Genomic DNA, 16604 nt, shown 5'->3' with positions numbered 1-16604 from the left:
GTGAACTTCATACGAAAGAGGGGGTGTGTTATCATACCATTATCTTATTTCATCCCAATCTAATCCTAATTTTAAAACCTTATTTAATCAATCACATAAGATGTTTGTAAGATCTCAGTAATGTTTTTTTCAGACACAGCATTGTGTCTTGTGGTCACTTCCACTATAAATTCTTTGTCGCTGGGATGATGTTGCCTCTGTATTCTCAACCTGGAAGCCAAGTCAGGGATACATTGCATTTCCAGATGAGCTGGTGTGTCACAGCTGACCAAATCATGAATACTTCATTGGCCAATTGCCAAATAACATTACAACTTTCTATGTGTGAAGAGCTGTAGAAATCCCCAGCGTGTTCACTAAACAGCCCCCGACGCTCATAAATATGTTTTAAAATACTGCGCTACTTCCATCCCGGGATGCCTTTTTTTACAGTGGGAGTACCGACCATAGCATGCCTTTTCTCCCAATGTCCCACAAGCTTTGCCTGGCAGGAGGCACACTGTCTGTTGACATGAATGAGATACAACCCTTCAGCATGGCGATGGAACTTATTTGCTCATTTTCTCTACAGAAGTCTAATTGGCATGTTACATTTGAAGACAGTGAAAACATGTTTTGAAGGAGACAGCAGTTCATGTCTCACTGTATTGTTTTTTGTTTTGCTTTTTGTGGTTCGAAGGAAAGCTGAGAGAGAAACTGCCAAGACACAGGTTAGAAGGTTCTGGTGGGATCTGAGCCTCAGCCAATGTGGATTCATGTGGATTCAGACTTTGGGCTTGGGGGGGGGGGGGGGGGGGGCGCGCTTTAACCACTGCATCATCTCCAGACTAAGAAAACATCCTTTTATTCATAAATTCCTCCATTTCATTGCCCTTTTGCAGCATGTAGCCATGTGAGTTGTTCTGGTCTGTCAGGCATCTGAGTTGTCGTTTTAAACTGAAACTGCAATCAAAAGCTACGGTGATACAAACTGCACAAGAGAAATATCCTGGTGATGCTTCAGTGCTTTACACTGACTCCTTACATTTAACGTCTAGTGTGGCCTTGGCACCAACAGCTGTGTACTAACTTATTGTGGGAACCTCTTGTGAGGACAGAGTCCAGCCTGGCATGTTGCTCTGGACATGAGAGAGACATAAACTGCACTGTGTTTGAGTTGTGTCTGTCAAAGCCCCTATAAACAACATGACATGGTATGTTGACATACTGCCTCACTACTGCTGATTTACAATGTGATTTGGATATAAGACACTTTATTTACTATGAGTTATTGTATTGGGACTGTTTTTCATTGTCAATCATTTTGAGGCTTTAAGATAAAAATATCTGAAATATTTGTTTTTCATATTTACTGTGAAACAAACCAGACCAGTTATAGTAGTCATGTTGAACCCTAGAACTTATTATTATTATTATTCAAATATTTTTATTGATTTTCACATTATACACTCACACTAGTACTCAATACCCCAGACCAGAGGGGAAAGAAATAAAAATAAATAATAATAATAATTATAATAAATAAATCCAAGATCAGGAGAATAAAACAGATAAATCACTCGGTATACACAAAGTAGTTATACATACACATATATGCATATACACACATGACTGCATATACAGAGTTACATATAAACACAAATAAAATAAAATAAAATAAAAAAAGGGTGGGGGGGACTTAGGCTACACTATATTAAGGGAAGGGAGTTCATCCTCAAAATACGATAGAAATGGTTGCCAAACTTTAGAATATCTATGAGTAGTGCCCCTGGCAGTGTATTTAAGTTGTTCAAGTTTGAGATGGGACATCACCTCCTCCACCCAACGCCTATGAGAGGGGGGTGTAACCTTCTTCCAACTAAGGAGTATTAGACGTCGAGCCAAAAGAGTGGGGAATGCTATAGCCTCAGCCTGGTGCCTAGTTATTGGTGTCTCCTGAGGGACAAGCCCAAATAATGCAGTCAATGGGTGAACCCTAGAACTTAATACAATTTATCAGACAGACAGTTGGATACATTTCAGAGATAGAGGAAAAAGGTGACAGACATGTTGAGCCTTGTGCAATATGTATTGTGCATAGCTTCTGTTCAAATATATATATATGGCCCAAAACAGCTGCATACACTTGGGTACTGCTGATGCAGTGTAGCTCTGTGGTCCAGCCGTAAGCATCTGCTGGTGTCGGTCTGTCAGCCTTGGGCTTGAGGTGTCTGTCAGTCGCAGATTATTCTGTCTGAGCGCCCTGAACACTGGCTGACAATGTACATATGTTAGACACAGAAGCTGGTGCCTTCACTTTCCAAACTCTCTCTCTTTCTCTGACATGCTCTGTGGTTTTTAAATACATTTTATATCTCATCCCATAACTCACAGAAAGACACCAAACACTGCTGTTTACCAGTCTGTGACAGAGGACAAAAAATCATGTTAATAAGGCTGTATAAATAAACCCTCTAAAGAAATAAACTGCAGCAGATATCTTGACTGGTGCTTCAGGCCAGCGTGACAAGAGAGCTGGGATGCCTGATGATATCCCACTTCACTCGGTAAAAACACAAATAATCTTGTCTGACAAAACCACACAGAAGATTTAAACCACTGCACAACTAACAGAGTTCGTCTAAGGTACACAAACACACTCTTCTGCTCCGAGACATTCCAGCACCAAGTAGAGCCACCACATCTCAAAGTTAATTTACCACAGCAGAGAGGAGTTAAAAAGCCTGCGTGTTGCGTCTACCACTGCTGTTCATTTAAGCATGATATCATTCTGAGCATTAGCTTTTTGTTCTTATTTGCATTCCTAGCGTGGAGCTGCGAACCAGGCCTCCTACGTGGATAAAGGCGTTATTATTGCAAGGCAACTGTAACATTATGCCAGAGCTGTCGGAAAGAGATTTAGTGCCTGTGCAACTGTATATCTTGACATTGTGCATGTTTAGTATTAAGGAATGATACAAATGTGTGATATTTCCCAGTCTTCCCTCCAGCTCTGTGATATTGGTTTGGACAGTTATTCGCTGCCTCTAAATCGTTATCTTTAGAGAAGAGGCGCCTCTGTACACATGCAAGTGAAACAGCAAACTGGGATCATCACTTCTACAATTACACTCTAACAGACAGATCAAGGGTCATCACTTATTTCTCTGCTACAGCGTGATGCTCAGTATCAAGTATGTGGCCTATATGATAATCTAGTTGCAGTGTATTAGTATTAGTGTATATCAGAACATGTATTCAGTGCAGCATGTGACTCTTTTGCTTTATGTTGTCTGTAAATATCACACACACATTGATTGTGCTTCAGTTTACCCTCTTTAAAGCTGCACCAGTCAATATTTTTATATTAACAACTGCTCGAATGACTACCTGCAATGTGAAGGGTGTTGCTTGTAGTGATGAACAGCCCATTGTTTTGGTTTTACAGCCCCCAACTTGTCTTGGTCCACCGTTACTGCTCTCATCAACCTCTGTTTTCAGCGAAAAAGCTCTGATAAACTCAATATACGCCCAGAAGCAACGAGCTGGTGAACATAGGGGAGTATTTAGCAGCTAAGATAGAGCCAGATATTTCTCACAGGAGTTGGTGGAGACAAAAACAGATCTAAAAGGAGAGTGAGCATTTGCATTTACATTTGTCAGGTCATCTGAAACAAGACTCCAGATGAATACTAATGTTGCTCAATGTCTATTGAATGTGCGAATAGGTTTGCTAATGTCAATGTTGTGTTTATAGCTTGTTTCCACTGCCCCCAAGTGGCCACAAATAATTTAATACTGTTTTAAAATACTATTTTTCAATTTCTAAAAATCTCTTTGAACGTGTGTAGTGCCACTCACATGGCAAATGATGGCATTTGCGAGTAGCCTAACCTGTCCTGAAAATAACATTTCCCAAGATGTGGCTCTGCCGTAAGCCTTGAAATAAAGGAAGTGAAAGACAGCCGTGGGTTTAAGAGGTTATGTGAAATACACGTAGAAGCCCCTTCTTTCTATTTGTAAGGTGCCCAAATTCACCTGACCCCAGAACTTAGTCGTACTTTTATTCATTTTAAGGCCCAGCATACTCAATTATGTGTTACGGTCAACGTTTCTCCTACAACTCGCCATCACAGTTCACTTGGTGGCTAATAACAATAATGCAGACCACTGTGGGTCACCACTGGGGGTCCAGAGGAGACCCAAGGTTTAGAGTCTCTCTCTTTTTAAGTATTCAAACATTAAAGCTACAAAACGAGTGGAAGTGCTGCCATCATTGATCTCGTCTGAGTCCCGCGGGGTTAAACGTGTAGTTCACTAAGAAAGAGACTAAAACTCACCTCTCAGACATCTGTGTCTAATTCTAAATGTCTTGTTGTGTTTTCTGGGAGCAGAAGAAATCTCCAGTGACAAGTGCCTTTGGCTGTGTGTGAGTTCAGTTTGTTACAAAAATGATGAGTTTAACCCAGCTGCATCTTGTAGGACAATACCATCAGGATTTACTTCAAGATTATGTTGTTTTCAGTGTTGGTGAGTTGACTGGGAGTGGACTCCTGACACATGTAATCATTTCCAGATGAAGGTGAGCTTTAGCGACATTTTTAAAAAATCCTGTTATAATTCCACCAAAAACAGAGTGATTTCCCTCCCCCAGATGGCACAAGCCACCCACAGAGAGAAGAGGAAAAAAGCACTGAACGTGGTCTCCGAGTGAAGAAGCTAGGCCAAGACTCCAAAGCTGCCTCCTCGTTCATCAACCACAAGGAGATTTCTGTTTGGGTTCTGCTTAGCGAGGCCTTTCGCTCAGCTGTGTCCGCGGTCATGTGCCCTGACACCGGCGACACCTCATTTTGATGGGTTCACAGTTAAGGTCACATTTGTAAGAGACAGCCTGGAGGGCAGATGTGACAATTTGGGGGATTATTCAGGGACAGATTAAGATGTTAGTGTTTTGTGCGGCATGCTGCGAGGTTGAAAAGTTTGTCTTGACAGTTTAGTAATTTCAATGGTGCAACTGCCCAAATCACTAGATATCAAGCAGTCCCTTAATGCTCTCATGCTGCCTGCGTTGTAGGCGTAAAACCTCTTGGCTCTTCCCATATCAGAAGAACAAAAGCCCAGTGTGTTTTTAAATCCACAGTCACATGATATTACATTGACAATTCCAATTTCGGGTCAATAAATTTCACTGCTTATTCTCCACTCCTACATGAATATGTTTTGAATCAGACATTTTTCCCGTCCAAATGGCCACAGATAACCTCTCCCCATGTCAGCGTCTATTTTACGAGAGGAACATTTTTCCCCTTTTTCAGGCAAAGGCTGTGTAGCTGCTATAATTGTGTTGTTTTAGTTTGAAAGAATTTATGGTGAAAATGGAGACGCAGAGGAGATATTCATTGGTAGCCATATCACTAACAGTCCTCCTTGACTGCATTTCTATTTGTTTTGTGGACTAAATGTAGCTTGTCAAAATGTGTTTTACCATGCGCTATGTATTCCTTTATTGCTGGCCTAAGTTGCTTTATATTCATTGATCTGTAAAGCGAAATCATGAAACGCAGCAGCTTTCCTTTGAATGTTATTGTGTTATGTTTAGGGATTTTTGTCCCGGCTTTATCCAGCCCCTTGCTGCACTGCTACATAATTCCACACTGACCACAGTTTTATTTATTTTTTTATTTTTTTCAGCACTTTTAGTTTGCTGTGCTTTTCTCTCATCACTTATTTCCTGTGTGGAAGGAGGCACTTCATGTTTGTTTTGGCTCAGGTGGTGTTTTGGCCCAGAACAGAGTGAGCTGCTACGGGTGGGAGAGAGCCAGACTCTCCTCTTGAGTTCAAACCCAACTGCCTCAGTCCACCCCTGGCCACCATTTTTCCCTCCATCTCTCCTGCTATACCTCCCTCTATCCCTTTACTTTACCTTTCTCCACCTCCTTGTCCTCTCCTTTCTCTGTGTTTCCCTCTATCCTTCTTCCCAGTGACCTGCAGCTGACTTACGGCTGCTCTAGTGCAACTAAATCCATGTAGATGAGCACAATTTTCACGACTTATTAGACACTTCCGGTAAATGTGTTTATGTTCATCTTTAGAGCCCTGACCACATGTAAAGCTCAGCAGCCCCACATTTGTCTAAGTTTATGAGGATGTTGCCATATTTAACATGTTTTTTTAATGAATGTTGGGACCCAGTTTATGCATTAACTCTGAGGGGAATATGTTTGCATAACAAGACAGAGCAAGAGGTACATGTCAGCTTCAATCAGGAAATCCACATGGAAGCCGAGCAAGAGCTACAAACTGACTGGAAGGTTGGAGATCACAATCAATCACAGAAAGCCCCCCAAATGATGCCCACTCTGTGGGTTTCCTTATTAGCGACGGTGGTCTGTGGACTAACAACCACAGCCTAGTGTGTTTAAGTGTACGGTAGCTCAGTGGGACCAGTTTTGGCTGCCCCCCCCCCCCTGTTTGCACAGGGAGTTGCTTTTACTGCCGGTTCGTGTGAATTTGTGGACTGCTGATGTTAACCGTTCTATTTTTACTGTGCCCAGGTTTCCTGTAATTTATTACCACCAATGTGACAAAGAAAACTCACCCCCTAGAGATTTAGGAAGGAAATTCTGGGATCCGTTCAAAGACAGTCATGCCAAAATGATGAAAGCAACAAGATCCCTGCTAATTAATTATTGTATTGTAGTTAATGATGTGAGTTTATTGAGTTTGTTTTGCAGGTGCAGCGGTGCTTAGCTTTGTAAATAAATCTTTTATGCCTAATTAGCTCTTTTTATTTGGCCAAGAACAGTTTATGTACTTGCACACATCCAGTTATTCATAACCAACAGTTTTATTGAACACTTTCAGCACACACTTTAATGCTACAGCTGTTTCTCTCCAAACTTCTTCATTTAAACTCCTGTTTCTCCTCTGTCTCGCAGAGTCTCGGCTGCGATGAATATCTCGGATCAGGAAAGGTGATGGACAAGTGCGGCGTGTGTGGAGGCGACAACACAACCTGCAGGCTGGTCTCTGGAGTGTTTAAGCACAGTTTATCCAAGATCGGCTACCACATGATAGTGGAGATCCCAGAGGGAGCCACCAAGATCAACGTCACAGAAATGGTGAAGAGCAGAAACTACCTAGGTGGGAAAAAAAAACACTCGTCACGCCGACACTGCACTCCGCAGACACGTTTGTAGCTAAAGCAGTCGTCCTCTGTTTTCTTGCTCAGGACTGGTTTGATGGTTTTTATCCTAGCTACTATTTTACATCTGGGTGTTACTACAGTTACCTACCAATAAAACAAAAACAGCTTCACCCTTTGACTAGGATTGAAAAAAGAAGCTAGTTCAGACAGTCAACTTGAGACAGCAGCTACATTCGCACAGCAGGCTCCTCTCACTGCAACATATATCCAGCACACCTTCTTCATTATGTTAGTGTACTTAAGATGTCAGTGATCCTCTCGGCCTTTTGCTGCCATCTGAAAGCTATGGCATTACTTGCTGCCTCTGCTACCACTGCTGCTGCCCCACCTCCACCTGTAGACCCTGAGTCTACCTTCCCAAGAGGGGGTGGGTAATCGTCACTCCCTGCTGTGCGGAACTTGGTGTTTTCCTCTGGGGAGTGATGAGGTCAGAGCTTAGACGCCAAATATCAACTCTGTACATATTTTGCATTTACATAACAATCCAATAATCCATGTGAGTTGGCCGAGTGAAGTATATTTAGGGAAAAATGCAACAGAGATTTCTTAGCAGCATGTTAAAATCACTATGATAATACTGTTTTGGCATCTATTAGTTTGCCTGAGAACAGGGATTTTGTTGCTAAATGACTAACAGCAGTTTTTTTTGAATTTTTACTCAATAACAGTGTGTAGGGATGAATGCCAGAAATGTCTGTATGCGGAGAAGTCCTAATCATTGAAGCGGTGGCATTGACTCTGCGCTGAGCTGATAAATCTAGGTTACTTTTACATTTCAACTTCAAAGGTTTTTAAACATGAGGCCTTGCGGTGTTTGCTGGGGTACTTCTGTCGCAGCTAATTCAGCTGCCTCTCTGCAAATTGAGAGTCCCAGTTTCCATCCAGGCTTACTTCATGGGAGTCTCCATCCACCACATATAGTATTATGTTACAGATTAAAAGTATGACACCATTGGGAAAAAAGTTCATAGAGGGTCATGGTAGGAATAATTGAATGATAAATGTAAGAAATGTTTTGATATTTGCTAAGTTGACATTTGACAATTCTACTAGTTCCAGCTGTGCAGGCAGCAGCTGCTTGTAAAATTAATTAGATTTGTCTGGAAAGGCAAATTAACCAGGTGGCAGTGTCACTTTTTCAGGATTTCTCCAGGGTGCAGCCTACATTACCACCCACCACTGTGGTGCAGCCTTTGATTGGAGCCTCTGAGTGAAATGCAGATAATTGGTATCTTTATAGAGGTACAACAGTGGGACACAGTAGTGGGTTATTTTCAGAAGTGACTGTTGGAATGTCAGACATTGTTTAATGAGAGCCGTGCCCCAACTCAGCAGTAGGTTCGGAGGAGGAGGGAAATTACCCTGGACCCCCCCACCCACCCCCACCCCACCCCACGGCCGCTTCCCTCAAGGAAAGTGCATAAACACGCTTTCATTAGAGGATCTTACCCCTAAAGCCTCACCATCCTTTTTAATTAAGGTGAGGAATTTCACCAGTCTATAAAAAAAAGAACTGCGAACACTCTGAGGGTGCATTCAGTGGCTACCTTTCAAATCCCAACTACTTGGATGCCAAGTACGCTCTGCTTTCTTTCATTTGAACCGACCATTTATAAACACACAAGTACACAGAGATATGTACAGCCACACACACATTCACACACACACACACACACACACACACACACACACACACACACACACACACACACAAATCATGCATGGACGAGGCCTCCTTTCACTTTCACAATGTAAGAAACATCTGTGAGGATAAAATAATTGGAAGTCATCTTAAAATGCTGTTTTTGAATTGATGAGGAGGGCACAAAATTCCAGGCAGCAACATTTTTCCCCCCAAAAATGGATACGTAGGTTTTTATAATGCAAACAGGAATATGAGACGAGGGCAGGAGTCTAGAAGGAGCCGCCTACTGTCTCCTCGCCATGTCCCTGATTTTCCCTCAAAAGGCCTCTGTTCTACGCCGTGCATCTCTAATGTGCTTTTAGTCGTCCAAACACTCTTTTACAAGCTGGTCTAATGTTACACTTCTAATGCTTTTCTAATGGCCTCTTTTGCTTAATCCATGAAATCAGTGGAAAACATCTTGGGGTATTTTGTTACAGGATTTGCATGAAAGATTTGCCAGGACAAACAGATTGTCACGTTTATAAAAGACATTGCTTTATAAGTGCACGTGAGAGCATTTATTCCGTTAGCTGAAATTACTTTTTTGGGTGGAGAAGGTCAGTGTCAGAGCTTTTTTTTCTGTACTACAGTTCTCTAAATGGTTTTACATTAAACAATAATTATGTGGAGGAGGTTGTGGCAGTATTTTCCTTTTCGTTTGAGCTCAGAGCTGTCAGCGGTGATTGTGGGGTTGTTCTCTCTCTCTCTGTCTCTTCCAGCTCTCCGAAGCCGATCAGGGCGATCCATCATTAATGGAAACTGGGCTATTGACCGACCAGGGAAGTATGAGGGAGGAGGGACCATGTTCACCTACCGCCGACCAAACGAAATCAGTAGCACAGCTGGGGAGTCCTTTGTTGCTGAAGGGCCCACCAATGAGATCCTGGACGTTTTTGTAAGTAAACGTGTCAACTCAGACCTCCAGATACTTACAGTAGCGACTCTCTTTCTCAGGCTCAAGTGTGACCTGAGGAACTAGGGTTTGTCATTGTATGATCACTTTTTACAGCAGGTATGGCATTTTAGAGGGACACTATATATTATTGTTATTATTAAATATTTGAAGGTGAAGAGTATTACTTTCTGATTGTCTCATCTCCTTTGCCTCAGATGATCTTCCAGCAGCCAAATCCTGGTGTTCACTATGAGTACATTCTCCCCTCTGAAAAACCAGTTGAGCCTCAGCAACCAAACCACAGACAAGAAGGTAAATGAGACTCACTTTGTACCCCCCCAACTGCGTATTACCACAGCTTTGTGTGATCGCTCTGTACATTTTAAAGGCAAAACGATGAATCGAGAAATTAATCTGCAGAATAACTATGCCCTATGCATATCCATCTATTCATACTACAAGCATTTATGCATCCTTATACATCTAATTTCCCATCCATCCACCACAGTGACTCTGGTTTATTGTTACGTTTCTTGGTGTGTCTAAACTCATGCGTCCACGTCTTAGGGAATGTAGTGAATGGACAGGGTGGATACGACCATCACAGCCACACTCACCAGGAAAACTACAATCCGGCCGGAGGCGGGAGGGACCCCGCTCGTCTCCCCGACAACCAGGTTCCCGTCGTACAGCCACCCAGACGCACGAGGGAGTACAACTGGAAACTGGCCGGTGCCACGGAGTGCAGCGCCTCCTGTGGTAAAGGTCAGTCAAACTATTTTTTATATTGCGTGACTGGCAATTGGAGCCAAAGGAAAGTCAACTTGACTTTTTTACATTATCAACATTGAAAGCAACTAAGACTGCTTGTAATGTAAAATTGTATAACATTGCATTAAAATCCCTCACCAGTTCTTCCATTAGGTCACTTTGTCTTGAAATGAATAATTGATGTGTTGATGAGAATTTCATGATCAGTTGGCAGTTACAGAATAAAATCAGTTCCATAAAGCTATTATGAAACATAAAAACTGCACTAAAACGCTTCACTTTTTTATTTATAAAAGGTACATTTTCGGACCCTCCCCACATTTATAAAAACAATAAAAAAAAGACTCCAGTTAACATTTCATAGAAGACGTGCATTTCGTTTTTTACAGAATATTTTCTTATATTTCAGATGTGTTAAAATAAATGTCTGCTTTGTGTGCTTTTTAGGAGTCAGATACTCTGTCTTTCACTGTGTCTCCCGGCTGAACCATGCCCAGGTATCAGATGCTTTGTGTGACAGCAGCAGCCGGCCGACTCCACAGGAAGAGGCCTGCAACCTGCAGCCCTGTCCAGCCTTGTGAGAGACCACACTCTTCTGCTCTCACACTTGTGCACACAGTCTGATACTGCTACATTTAAAAAGACTTTCCACTAAAAAACACAGTTGAGTCAATAGTATACACACTGCTGTCATATAATGATGACTATACGCTTTGTTGTTGAAAAAAAGACCCTTAAACCATCATATCTGCTAATCTGGTCAGGAATTTGATTATGTCTGCTGTAATCGCAGGTGAAAATGAGCAGTATCCAGACATGTAAGCCTCCCCTGAGAGGTTATCAAGAAGAGAAGGTGAATTCTAAAATTATTTTTACATTTTGAGATCACTAGTGTCAAATGATGGCATCTGCCCGAATGAGTTTGATAAGCAACAGCAATGCTGGGTGCTCAGGGCACTCTGTGATTGGCTGGGGAGTGTCTTAGTGCACCTGGTAGACTGATATAAGAATAAATCTTTCAAAATGCAGAAACTCAAGATTTACAGACAAATCCTTTTACAGATTCATTCTCATCGGTGGTCAAAACCTTATTTCATATGAACAAATCACAATTCAAACAACAGAATGTGTATAATACACATGCCTAAATGTATGTTATATACACTTCCTATGATACCTTCCTAACACCAAGCTCTTGTGACTTTTGCCCGAGCAGCTGGGATATTGGAGAGTGGTCAGAATGCAGTAAGACCTGCGGTCTGGGCATGCAGCACCGGCAGGTCCTGTGTCGCCAGGTTTATGCCAACCGCACCCTCAATGTCCACACGAGCCGCTGTCGACACTTGGAGCGGCCCGAGATCGCCAGTACCTGCCAGCTGAAGATCTGCAGTGAGTGGCAGATCCGCTCCGAGTGGACCGCTGTGAGTGGCAGCTGCATATTACCTGTCTGACGTGTCTCTACAGTTAGCGTACAACATAATCTTTAATGACATGCAGCTTTAAGAAATAGATACCAGTTTTTTTGTATAGTTTTTTTCTTTGACATTTGTATCAACTTGTATTCAAAGGAATAGTTCAGCGTTTTGTGAAATACACTGTGCACACTGTACACGACCTGCCCAGCACCAAACAGCTGACAGACACAGTCAGAGACCAGCTGGTGGACATAGATGAGCATTTAGCAGCTAAAGAGACAGATATTTCCCTGAGGAGTTGGTGGAGACCAAAAACAGATTTAAAACAGACTGGACTCACATTCATCAGATGGCCACATCAACTTAAAGGGTGATGATATGTCAAACCAGTCAGTGCAAGTTTAAACAAAGGAGATATAACATGTTAATTTGTCAACTTTAGAGGTGCTGGTAGGCTGATTTTTGTTACCTTTGGACAGAGCCAGGCTAGCTGTTCACCCCTGTTTCCAGTCTTTGTGGTAAGCTAAGCTAAGCTAACCATCTCCTGGCTCCAGCTTCATATTTAACAGGTATGAGAGTGGTCTCAGTCTTATAGTTACTGAAGTTTGTTAAACAGAGTGAGCATTCGGGCACAGTACTGTCGATGGGCAGTACTCTCCTGCCTACTACTCCTCTATGGGCAGGGCAGAAAGAAGATATACAGAGATACACTGGTGCACTGAATGAAGCTAAAGAGCAATCCAGTCTCCAGCGAGGCTTACCTCCACACTACAGTATTAACCATGCGGTGTCTCCATAGTGCTCGGTGCCATGTGGGCTGGGTCAGAGGTCACGGGAGGTACGCTGTGTCAGCAACGTGGGCGACTTTGTTCCCGATGAGGAGTGCAACATGAATCTGCGGCCCATCGATGTAGAGAACTGTGACATGGGAGCCTGTGCCAAGAGCTGGTTCTACACAGAGTGGGGCAATAGGGTAGGTGTTAGAGTCAATGGGAGGCATAGTAACTTTCATTCATGTCTATTAACAGTGGTAGTCATTGTGCAGGTCTGTCTTCATGCATCCAGCAGCTGTTTTTGAAAACTAGATAATATATAGATAACGTAGGTAGAACATAGATTTTGACAGCTAGAAAGACTCCATCACAAGTAACTTGCAGGTGTTCTAAAGACAGAGCCATAGTGAATAATCTGTTGCCCATACTGTAATATGATCATGAAGGAAAAGTGTGAGGAAAGGAAATTTGTAAGTTTGTAAATTTGTGAAAATAAGAACTAGGAAGAGAGAGAATAGGGATTTTTTAAGATAGAGAATGACTAAATATCGAAGATGTTATGCATACATTTGGCATGCAAGTCTTCCACTTAAATCAGATTATGGCCCAGGATTTTAGTGACAAAATAAAAGCACTCAGTTTTCAAATGGGGATATAGGTTTATAAAAAGAAAACAAGTGACTGACTGGTGAAAAACATGAATTGTAAAACAAGCGTTTACTCCACAGTGCTCAGCTGAGTGTGGGATGGGTGTCCGAACCCGGGGAATCCTCTGCCTGACCAACCACATCGGTAGCCTTCCTCTGGAGGGCTGTGGCAGCGAGCGGCCCGCAGACTCTCAGGTCTGCAACAATGGCCCCTGTGAGAATCGCATCGAGTGGTTCACTGGCCCCTGGAGCCAGGTATGAGGATGACCCTGGATTGTTTTCCCTGTCTCAATTTGCACTGCGTAATTGAATCCATATGGTCTATGTTATTGTGACCCAGTGCTCTGCAGAGTGTGGCGCAGGCAGCCAGCAGAGGTCAGTGGTGTGTCTGATGAAGTCGGATGAAGGATTCACCATCATGCCACCGTATGAGTGCTCCTCCCTGGAGCGGCCCCTCAGCCAGCAGAGCTGTAACCTCAAGACCTGTGGAGCAAAGTGGTACCACACAGACTGGAGTGCTGTGAGTAAGATATCAAACCTTCGGCCCTTTTGCTGTTTAGATGCCTTTAGGCAAGGCATCTACCCCCTACTACTCTTTAACTCGAACTGATCATTGGCCAACAACGCTGATAATCTGAAAAGGGATAAGAATTGATCCTTCATTTTCTTTGTAGTAATATTTATCATGAATTAATGACATTATTTACTTGGTTTCAAATCTTAAATATTAAATTAGCAACAATCAGAGTTAATGAATAATACAAAACTCTGCTAATCTTCCTCATCGGGAATGTGTGGGTTGATCAGATTTGATTGACAGTGACCAAACAACCCACCAACTGTCAGCTGATTTTGATTCAAATATTTCTAAACTCTGATTGGTGCACTGAAGCACATTTTTCCAACTAAGTCCCGCCCACTTCAAACCAGCAAGAAGAGCACAATGAAATATAGCAATCTCCCATGTGAAATAACCAAAACTGTTCTACCTTTAGCAGAAAATACGGTGTTTATGTAGGATCCCATTACTCATAGTAAGACGTTTTATTACCTGCTGTCACTGACTCCTGTACTTCCAGTGTTCAAAAACATGTGAGGGGGGTTTCCGTGTGCGGGAGGTGCGCTGCCTGTCTGACGACATGCAGTCCAGCGAGGGATGCGACGAGCAGCTGAGACCAGCAGAGAAGGAGGACTGCAACCCAGAGCCCTGCATACCTCGCATAGGTCAGTCATCTCCTAACATGTTCTCTGGAATATCACTGACTTTTCCTAATGATTTTAGCATCCCCAGGAACACATGAGTCCTTATTGTTACTGTAACGTCCAGCTGGGGGAACTCCTGGCATGAGGAGTAGATGAGTAATGTTCTGTGCCATCTCTGAATGCTTGAAATGGAAATTGCACCTTGAGCAAGGCGTTGAACCCCAAACTTTAGTCAAGACGTCTTAGAAGTTCAAGCAGCACTGGGGAGCTATAAACGCTGGTGACTCTGCCATCCCCCTGCAACACTTTACCCAGGGTCTATTGCCATGTGTAGTCAACTCTCTTGGTTTAATAAGGGTCAAACTTAGAAATACAAGATCAACCTTTCTTTTTGTTTCAGATGAGAACTGCAGAGACAAATACTTTAACTGCAACGTGGTGGTCCAGGCTCGCCTCTGCGTGTACGATTACTACAAGGCCACGTGCTGTGCTTCGTGTTCCCGAGTGGCCCACAGACAGTCGATTAATCGGAGCCGCAGCTAGCACACTCTCTACCAGGGCCCCTTAGCTCCATGTTGGGACAGACTCAATACCCGCTGTAGGCTCTCTGTACCTGGGCCAGCCAGGGGAGTGGGCGGCTGGACCTTGGCTTAAATGGACACTTTTTTTTTTGATTGCCAAGGATGGAAACCGAAGAAGGAACATGTCTGTTGGTTCATTTGGAGACAGCTGTTGGGAGAAAGGAATACCTAAGAATAGTAGAGGACAGGAATCCACTCACTGGATAAACAGAGCGCTGGTGGGGTGAGAGAGATCAGTAGCAAACCGAGGAACCTACAAAAAACTTAATGGATTTTAACCACAACGTTTAATATATAGAATCCATCATTTTTTTGTTTCAAAGGGAGCCGTTTGCAGCTGTCTTTTTACCAGTAACGGCTCTTGTGGATTACATGATATGAAGAGGAGAGCACCTGCAAACTGTTAAAGGTGGACTATATATAGAAAGTATATGTTTTAATATGGTTCTTTACACTACAAAGCTCAGATTTATGGCATGAGGTCATATGAAGTCGATGCTGTCTCACCTATAATCAGCTATTTAACACCCACTTTGTTGACCAAAGATATGTAACCTCATCAAACTGAAGACAGTGACAAATTAACACATTTCCCTAAGAAACCAATACTGTGCATGAAACCCTCCGTGGTGCTGATGGCGTATCCTTTACGCTGCGTGGATTCTCGAGACAAATTGAGAATTTGTATTCTTTGTGGCATACATGAGGTTTTTCTGATAGCCTAAGCAAACATTTTTTTCCTGCCTGCACAGCCATGAGGTGTAAATGCAGCCTATGTAATATGTATGTACATATGTATGTATGACAGAACGAATGATAAAAGTCTTTTTTAAGGGTTCTCAGACAGTCCTCCCATCAACTGAAGAGCCCTCTTTATTTATTTGCGTGGCTCCCCAGGGAGGACACTGGTTTATCGGCCGCCGGTGGCCCCTTTTTTAGCTGTGGGGATAAAACTTTTTTCTGCCTCTCCACCAATCACAGCCTCTGAACTGAATGCAGGCATTCCACAGCCTGCTGGATGGTAGAAGCAGATGGTCAACAACCCTCATGCATTTTTGGAGAGGTGAAACAAACTATATATTTTTTTCTGTGGGAGATGATCATTCCACAATTGTACAATTCCTCATAAATCAAATGTCATTAATACATTGAATTATCTGTAAAATATGATTCGATTCAAAGATAAATCATGACAGTATTTTACAACTATTTGTCTGGTATGGTTTAAATGAGGTTTACATTAATATGAATCCTTCTTTACAAACCTTTTCCGCCATATCACCCCTTCTATCAGTTTCATACAAAACGTGCACACCGTACCTCTCAATTGTTCAACAGTTTTTGTATTATATGTTATCAGTTCCCTCCACGCACTATAAACTTACCTCTGATCCATAAGTACTGTATATGCATCAATGTTTAAGTTCAGGATGACTCAAGTATGCA

General features: G+C 42.5%; 1 protein-coding gene across 1 annotated transcript in view; it reads left to right on the top strand.

Moving 5' to 3' along the window:
- Positions 1-15120, top strand: part of LOC139286386 (thrombospondin type-1 domain-containing protein 4-like) — a 38212-nt gene extending 23092 nt beyond the window's left edge. The window contains exons 7-17 of the mRNA XM_070907150.1: positions 6918-7122; positions 9593-9768; positions 9984-10080; positions 10336-10533; positions 10987-11116; positions 11756-11960; positions 12754-12927; positions 13456-13629; positions 13715-13894; positions 14454-14598; positions 14978-15120. Of these exons, the coding sequence (XP_070763251.1) occupies positions 6918-7122; positions 9593-9768; positions 9984-10080; positions 10336-10533; positions 10987-11116; positions 11756-11960; positions 12754-12927; positions 13456-13629; positions 13715-13894; positions 14454-14598; positions 14978-15120 (1827 nt within the window). The remainder of the gene's footprint in view (positions 1-6917; positions 7123-9592; positions 9769-9983; positions 10081-10335; positions 10534-10986; positions 11117-11755; positions 11961-12753; positions 12928-13455; positions 13630-13714; positions 13895-14453; positions 14599-14977) is intronic.
- Positions 15121-16604: the final 1484 nt, after the last annotated feature.

This window comes from Enoplosus armatus, chromosome 1 (assembly GCF_043641665.1).
Source record: "Enoplosus armatus isolate fEnoArm2 chromosome 1, fEnoArm2.hap1, whole genome shotgun sequence".
NCBI classification, from domain to species: Eukaryota; Metazoa; Chordata; class Actinopteri; order Centrarchiformes; family Enoplosidae; genus Enoplosus; species Enoplosus armatus.
The sequence above is the reverse complement of the archived record's forward strand: the minus strand, read 5'-3'. Positions and strand labels throughout refer to the sequence as shown.